Source organism: Kryptolebias marmoratus, linkage group LG4 (genome assembly GCF_001649575.2).
Source record: "Kryptolebias marmoratus isolate JLee-2015 linkage group LG4, ASM164957v2, whole genome shotgun sequence".
In the NCBI taxonomy this organism is placed as follows: domain Eukaryota; kingdom Metazoa; phylum Chordata; class Actinopteri; order Cyprinodontiformes; family Rivulidae; genus Kryptolebias; species Kryptolebias marmoratus.
In genome coordinates, this window is record NC_051433.1 from 23,274,112 (window position 1) to 23,283,093 (window position 8,982).

General features: G+C 40.8%; 1 protein-coding gene across 1 annotated transcript in view; it reads left to right on the top strand.

Annotated features, from left to right (window-relative positions):
- grm6b (glutamate receptor, metabotropic 6b) overlaps window positions 1-8,402 on the top strand; it is a 21,031-nt gene extending 12,629 nt beyond the window's left edge. The window contains exons 9-11 of the mRNA XM_017430583.2: window positions 698-1,321; window positions 1,400-1,711; window positions 5,852-8,402. Coding sequence (XP_017286072.1) covers window positions 698-1,321; window positions 1,400-1,711; window positions 5,852-6,091 — 1,176 coding nt within the window. The 3' untranslated portion in view covers window positions 6,092-8,402. The remainder of the gene's footprint in view (window positions 1-697; window positions 1,322-1,399; window positions 1,712-5,851) is intronic.
- The last annotated feature ends 580 nt before the right edge of the window (window positions 8,403-8,982 follow it).

The window sequence follows — 8,982 nt, forward strand, 5'->3', positions numbered from 1 at the left end:
CGGCTAAAGACAAACGCATGGATGAGTTTCTCTAGATCGTGCTGAGACATAAGTCCTCTAATCCTGGAGATGTTCTTCAGGTGATAGAAGGCCGACTTTGTGACTGTCTTAATGTGGGTTTGAAGGTTCAGGTCAGAGTCCATCACTACTACAATGGTGAATCCCATTTTCTAGACTTACCTTTTCACCTCCTCGTAGATTTTGAGTGTCCAATTGGTCCTTATTTTGAAGTCACTTTTTTGCAAAAAAAAAAATTAGCTTAATGATAAATGTAAAGAGATGCTGGCTTGGTTACTTGTTGGTAGCAAAATCTGTGAACTAGCAACGTTAGCTGTCGCACATCATCATACTATATCTTATTTCTTTCTCCAAAAAAGCAAAAACCAGAAACCTGTAGTTGATACAAAGGTTGTTTTCACAAAAGTTAAAGGAGAACTGAAATAACTTCTATCTTGTTGAGACATTTTCATTTCTTGCATCTTTTTGCTAAGCTAACCACCGAGTTTAATTCAACACCATACACATTTTGTAAATAGTGTTTGAAGAAGTTTCTTTTTTCCGAGCTGAAAACCAGCTCTTAGAAACATGTTTGTAGGAATGTTGCATTATTCCTCATGGATTTGTCATTGTTTTGTTCTTTTTGACTTTTTATTTAGTCTGAAATGATTTCACAGTGGGAATGTGTTTGTATTCGTAGGTGGAGGAGATGCAGTGGTCAGGAGGTGACCGTAAGATCCCAGAGTCGGTGTGTAGTTTCCCCTGTGAGTCCGGTGAGAGGAAGAAGATGGTGAAGGGTGTTCCCTGCTGCTGGCACTGTGAGCTCTGCGATGGCTACCAGTACTTGCTGGATGAGTTCACCTGTGACATGTGTCCTTTTGACACGAGGCCCTTCAAGAACCGCACGGGTTGTCGGCCCACACCCATCATCAAACTGGAGTGGAGCTCTCCCTGGGCCATCATCCCAGTCTTCCTGGCAATACTGGGAATCCTGGCCACGACTGGAGTTATCGCCACCTTTGTCCGGTTCAACGACACCCCCATTGTTCGAGCGTCCGGCAGAGAGCTCAGCTACGTGCTGCTGACGGGCATCTTCCTCATCTACCTCATCACTTTCCTCATGATTGCAGAGCCCAGCGTGGTTGTGTGCGCCTTCCGCAGGCTGCTGCTGGGGCTCGGCATGTGCATCAGCTATTCCGCCATGCTCACAAAGACCAACCGGATCTACCGCATCTTTGAACAGGGCAAGAAGTCGGTCACACCTCCCAAGTTTATCAGCCCCACCTCTCAGCTGATTATCACCTTCATACTCATCTCAGTCCAGGTAAACTGATGAACGCTTCTCTCGCATACTGTACACCAGCGTGGGATTTGTAGCAGTCTAACACTTCTTTCTCCACAGATACTGGGGGTGTTCATTTGGTTTGGTGTGGTGCCCCCTCACACCATCATCGACTACGAAGAGCTGAAGCCTCCTAATCCTGAATTTGCCCGTGGAATCCTTAAGTGTGACATGTCTGACCTGTCGCTCATCTTGTGTCTGAGCTACAGTTTAGTGCTGATGATCACCTGCACAGTGTATGCTATAAAGAGCAGGGGAGTTCCTGAGACCTTCAATGAGGCCAAGCCCATTGGCTTCACCATGTACACCACCTGCATCATCTGGCTGGCCTTTGTGCCTATCTTCTTTGGAACAGCACAGTCCACTGAGAAGGTAGGAAATCGAGCATTTATACAGGCTTCATGGGTCGTTCAGGGTCTGTTTACACCAAACTGTTTTTCAGTAAAACTGTAACATTTCTGTTGCAGTTCAGCCGTTTGTTTACACGACAACAGCGGTCAGATTCTCTAATATTGAAACTTTTTGAACCCAGGTTTCAGAGTGGAACTTTTTGGACTGTCCCATTTACATTTCAAACAAAATCGTGTGTGAAAATAACACACGTGACAGCTGCAGTCAAAAGCTGTTCTGCACATTCATGAGCAGATAAACAACAGTAATCATAGCAGATAGCAGAGTGCTGTTTGTGCTACTCATCCTTTTCCACATGTAGCAGCAACCCAACCTCACTGTCCAAACAAATGTCCGTGTATTCACCATTTTGGATGTAACTTTAAATGCTTCAGACTACATGAGCGCCTCGTTAAAAGCATTGCATCAGTGTTAACAGATATGCAATAATTACCGTTTTTATAAGATAGTTTCGGGGTTAAGCCCACCTTCTTTTCTGTGCACATTTTCACCAATCACAACACACAACTAATTTTACAACCTCCCCCTCTGAGAAAGCGCACCTCACACAGCACATATGATACTTTGGGTCAAAATACAATAATTTTAAAGCAACAGTGGGATAGTTTGTTATTTCGTCACTGGCAACCCTGGCTGGCATTGAAACTACAGCAGATTCAATGAGCAGAGCCAAATCCATGGGAACATGTTTTTTTCTTGATGATTGGCCACAATAAGCATAAAAAAAAACACGACCGTTTGCAGAGATTGTTTTCAGGTAAACAGAGCCTTAAGCAGAATCACATATCAATCTTTTATGTGCATGCCCATCAAGAGGAATGGTTGTACCAAACTTTTTTATTGTGAAAGATTGGAAAAAGTGGTTAAGAAGATGGATGGATGGATGGATGGATGGATGGATGGATGGATAAGTGGTAGGGATATCTGGCCCTTCAAATTTAGGTTTTTCATGGGCACACATCAAACAAAAGGGTATGAGCTGCGCTTACAAAGAAACTCAAATGTATTTTATCACAACAACCACTGTAATGCCTAGTTTAAGATGTTACAATGTATTATTTGATGTAATTGTTAATTATCCATAACAAGCTTAAAAAAATATCAAAAAATAGTGCCATATATCTCTGTCTGTCATTATAAAGTCTAGTAGAATTCTGATGGATTCAATCTGATATTATTGTTAATCTTCCTTAACAAGCATAAAACATAACATCAAACCCTGAAGGTTGTTGCAAGCAAGAGAGCTAGCTCTACACTATAGTATATGGACATACTGACATTGTGTCTGTTAGTTGAGGCGTATCCGCCTCTTGAAGGGGTGTCCCATTATGTAGTGAAATATTGGAACCACGACTCCGCATGACTTCAGATTAAGTTGAAGGTGGTAGGGGTAATGAATGAGATTCAGATTATTTGTCATTGGTGAGTTATTTAGTTTTCTTAGTTCCGTTGTAGATTTCCTTTTTTAGTTGTCTGTTTTGTGTATTTAGGTACTAGTTTGTAATTTTGGAGTTTTGAACTGACGAAACACGGCATTTAAACAAACACCTGCTATCTGTTTAATACTCCTGTTTCAGAGCTCAGTGTGCAGAATGAAACGTCTCCTCAAAGCCCTTTACAGTCGGAGCCACCTTCTCCCATTTCCACCCGAATTTAAACTATATTTTGAACCACACACTGAGCTTATTTCCACAAACTCACACATCGATGAACACATCGGGTTTGATGCGGGGTTCAGTAACATCTCACCCAAGGACGCATTTGCAGTTTGCAGATTTAAGTGAGAAAATATCCACCCATCCACCCTCAGCTGCAGAAAACCTAAAAGGCGTCGTGTTTGCTTTGTCTCTTGTGGGCTACTGTAAACATAGCGGCTCAACATGGCGAAGGCGGCAAATCGTGATAGAAATAAACACCAGAATTCTTATTTTTACAGCAGTAGATATTCACTTTTTTAACAGTAAAATGCATCAAGTATTTAATATTTGGTTACCATTTTATTTTAACAGGAGCATTTAACTTACTCAAAATGAACTTTATCCCAGGTAGAGTAAAATACCCCTTCCATTTGGGACACTTCATTACTTCTATTTGTGGTTTTTATTTTTAAGGTTGCTAACAAGAACTCATATGTTTTTACTATTCAGAAGAAAATGTATGAATAAATTGATCTTTACCCTGACTAAACATGTAGATACAATTATGGTTTTTACTTGATTGATTTAATTTCAAATGATAAAATAAAGAGTAAAAAAAAACAACAACAAATTACCTAAAACAAACAAACAAATAAAAAAACAAATTACAATAAAATACCACCTTATTTATTTCTATTTATGTTCCTGCCCCTTTTTATTCATAGGAGTGCATTAAACTGGGAGGTGAATATAATTATGCAACACACACACACAGACACACACACACAAATACATTCAGGAATACATGACAGGAAACTGAAGGAACTCTCAGATGCTCAAAATGAAATCTGGGTTTGCTGCCTGTCAAAACGTATTTTCTTCCTGCTATACTCGCAGGACGTCCTGCTCCCACTGTAGAGTCCCACCAAGAGTTTAATTTAGCTTGTGGGCTCTTTTCTGTCCACTGTGTGGGGAGGAATATCTGAAAAACATACAGATAGGCTTTGACTAATAGAGAGCTGCATTATGAATAAGCCAAGCTGAAATAATTAAAGCCTGAGGGTGCTTTTAAAGTCTTTTCACCTCTTCCAAACTGAAATGAAGTGAATGAACAAAAGACGAGAAAGAGGAAGAAAAGAGGTCAGATGAGTTGAGGGTGATAGGAGCCCCTTCGCAGACCAAATGGGTCATCCCATTCGATTAATCATCGCTCAGAAAAAAGGGCTGAATATAGATGGCAACTTTGGTGCAACTCACGAAATTGGTGGTTGTTATCCGTCCATCATGTGCAGGAGGGGCCGATCTGCCTGCCTGTCGATGGTCAGCACATCTGGAAGCCCCGCTCGGCGCTTCTGAGTCAGTTTCTCTGCTCGCCTTTGGCTCGGAGCACAGATACACATCACTACCAAATCAGCAAGGTCTCGTTTTAGAAATGAGAGGTCACTGACAAGAAATAATAAAAACGTGTTAAAGGTCTAGCGTCCCTTAAAGGAAACCATATCGCCCGCTGGCCTTCATGTGAGTGTTTTAAACTAAAACCATCTCATGCTGAGAAGGGATGAAGCCGCAGCTGTTTTTGTCAAACCATCGTTCTGCGCCTTCTCATGTGATATTGTGAGATCTTCAAGATGTGTTAGCCCTCAGACAGAGTATGTATTAGGAGTGACTCTCAGCTACTACCACCACCAACTTTAGCTGAATAGCTGTAAAAATGACTGAATTAGAGACATTTCTGTGTTGGTTAATGTTAAAGAGCTGTGGTGACCAGTTTAAACTTGACTGACTCTAAAAGATAATCAGTTGTAGACGTACATCCAATGATTACTTTGAGAGTTTCATGAAAATCTGTCCACTGGTTTATAAGAAATTTTGCTAATGCTGCAGACAAATGAACATACACAGACTCGGGCAAAAACAATATCGCCCACCACCAATGGTGAAAGGGCGATATTGTTGGAAAAAAAGAAATCCAGCCTGTGTGATGTACTAAGATGTTCTCTTGCTGTAGATAGTGGTCTATCCTTAGCTTCAGAGCAGCAGAATGATAGTCTGTGACTTATTTATGACATAAATATATCTTATTTATGGTGGATGGGACTTTATGTGTTTACTACACGGACAGTTTTCGTCAATGATGACTTAACAATTTGTTGGTGAAGGATTTCTGGAAAGGCATCTTCTGGTAATTATTGCTGGACGCTGAAAAAAGGAGAGAAAGCCGTGAAGAGGAGATGCGGTCAAAACCCATAAATAGAGCTTCTTTTCCTGACTACATCTGCCAGAGCATAAATCATTCATCTGGGGGGAAACCACTGCTTTCTGAGATAAAAAAAAAAAAAAAAAAAAATTCTGACAGCTTGATTTTTTTTTTACCTTGATCATAGATCCATGCAGACTGAAATGTGCAGGATCCAGCTGCTGAATTGTTCCGCAACGACCATTTGTTTCTGGCTTCCCATTGCAGATGTTCATCCAGACCACCACCCTGACTGTCTCCATGAGCCTGAGCGCCACCGTGTCCCTGGGCATGCTCTACATCCCCAAGGTCTACGTCATCGTCTTCCACCCGGAGCAGAACGTCCAGAAGAGAAAGCGCAGCTTCAAAGCCGTGGTGCAGGCGGCCACCGTGTCCACGCGCCTGTCCCAGAAGTCCAGTGAGAGACAGAACGGAGAGTCCAAGGTGGAGCTTGACAGGTCGAAGTGACCCGGTGCAAAAACAAGAGAGAAATCAGCAATTGACTTTACAGTTTCTGACCTCAAATTACAATTAAAATACCAGCATGTACAGGGGGGGATGATGCTTCTTTTCACATTTAATTAAATCTACTCGATCTGCTTTGAAGCACAAAGGACATTTTAACACAAACTGCAACAATTGAGCCAACTGAACTGAGTCATTTTGAATAAAACAATTCAACCTTTTCTCTCTTTTGTAACATCCACCTACTCTCCTTAAGTCAACAGAGAGGTATTGTTAGGTTTAACTCTCCTTTTTGAAGTGAAGTTAAAATGGTGACCTTTACCCTTCAGCAAGGTGTACATACTAGTGGAATCCCTTGGGACTGATGAAACATTACTGACCACGGTCTCCAAAAGCACTGCATGGATTATATGTTATATACACACAGGAATGTTTTGAAATATTGTTTATAAGAAATGACTTTCTTCTCATTGCACTGGAATGATGTAGGTTTTAAAATGTACCAACATGTTTAGTCCCAAGCTCCATGGGAGGGTAGGATGAAGCATAAATCTGTCAACATCCAGTCACTGACTGTAACATTTACAACCTAACCTGCAAAAAAGTTGGGACATTGTGTAAATTGTACAACCCCCCCTTAAAAGCAACAGCAACAACAAAAAACATAACATACTGATTTGCAAATCTCACAAACCCATATTTATTCACAGTAGACTATAGCAAACATATCAAATGTTTAAACTAAGAAATTGTACCATTTTGAGGAAAAAACAAGGTAGTTTTGAATTTGATGGCAGCAACACATCTGAAAAAAAGCTGGAACAGGGGCAACAAAAGGTTGTAAAAGTAAGTGGTGGAAACAAGAAACAGCTGAAAGAGGATTTTGCAACTAATTAGGTTTAGTGGCTACAGATCAGTAAGAGGTCTTGGGATAAAAAAAAAAAAGCATTTTAGAGAGAATGAATCTCTCAGAAGTAAAGACGAGCAGAGGTTCACCAGTCTGCAAAAAAACAGCATCTAAAAATGGTAAAACAATTTCAGAATGACAAGGCGAGGCTTGGCAGGATTCAGGACCAGCACACTTAGACAAAGTTTTAAGGTGTTTATTGTTAACGGACCAAAAGCAGGATCAAAGTCTCTGAAATGGGCACTCACGTGACCGCCTGGAAGCGAGACCGGAACTGGTAAGTCCTTCGTAGCTTGATAACTCGTAGCAGACAGACGTGTCTGAAAGGGGCTGAGGCGAGAGGGAAAGTCCAGGTCCAGGCAGAGGGTCGATACCGATGAGTCAGAAAGCAGAAGCCAAATCCAGTAAGGGAGAATCCAAGGGAGAATAATGTTCCTCAGTGGAAAAATGGGAAAACTTTGAATATCCCATCATCTATAGTTCATAATATCAAAAGATTTCAAGAATCTGTAGAAATCTCTGAGGTCAAAGGTCAAGGCTGATGGTCAATATTGGATGCTCGTGATCATCGGGCCCTCAGGGGCCGCTGCATTAAAAGCAGGTCTGATTCTGTTCTGGACATCACTGCATGGACTCAGGAACACTTCAACAGATCACTGTCTGTAAACACAGCTCACTGTACCATCTACTAATGATGCTTAACCTCCTAGGACCCTGCGACCACATATGTGGAAATCATTTTTCTCATAGACTACATTACAAAAAGAAAAAAATAAATCTTTGTTTTTACACTCATCAGGTCCCAATCAGCCCAAATAACTAAGCAAAGTGAAAAATGCATACCATGCTAGAGCTCCGGTCTTAGGAGGTTAAAGCTCTATAAGGCAAAAGAAGGCCAGATGTGAACACCGTCCAGAAACTCTGCTGTCTTCTCTGGACAAACGCTCATTTAAAGTGGACTGAAGCAAAGTGTTCTGTAGTCAGACAAAATGAAATTTGAAAATCTATTTGGAAACCACAAATGCCACATCCTTTATACAAAAGAGGAGAGGAACCATCAGACCTGTTATCAGCACAGTTTAAATTCTGCTTCTCTGATGGTATTGGGGTGCATTACTGTCTATGGCATGAGCAGATTACACATCTAGAAAGACACCATCAGTGCAGAAAAGTATATACAGGGTTTTTGAACAACATATGCTTCAGTGCTTCCATCTTTTTCAAGGAAGGTCATGCATATTTCAGCAAGACAATACTAAACTTCATACTGCAGCCATTACAACAACATGGTTTCATGTGGAAGACTCCAGATGCTGAACTGGTCTGCCTGCAGTCCAGACCTCTCACCTACAGTCCTGCTCACCATTATTGGCACCCATGAAGTTTAAGTACATATAATGGAATATTTACTGAAGGAAATTCATCAAGTGAAACAACATTTTATTGCAGATAGCTTGTGCTTGATGCAAAACACCAAATGATCAAAAACATTTAAAAAGATAAACATTATGAGGAAAACAAAGAAAAACATAATTTTTTACCATGCCAATGGTATTGGCACCCTTTGCTGCAAATTAATATGAAAACCCAATTTGGGTCACCTGTTGCAAATCACACATAAAGATCACTTGTGATGGACTGCCTCCACACATATGACATGAATTAACCAATGAATGATCATGAAGATATTCACTCAGCTATGCGAATCATGAAGGGGTGCCAATAATGGTGAGCAGGACTGTATCATCATAAAACATTATGAAATGAAAAATCGGACAAAGAAGATCCAGGACAGTTCAACAGCTAGAATCCTCCATCAGACAAATATGGGACAAAATTCCCTCTAAAACCTCCAGCAGCTGCTCTCCTCAGTTCCCAAATGTTTACAGTCTGTTAGTAAAACATGATGGGATTCTTCACAGTGGGAAATGTGGACCTGTTCCTACATTTTTGAAGTGTTGCTTCCATAAAATTCTAAATTACATTT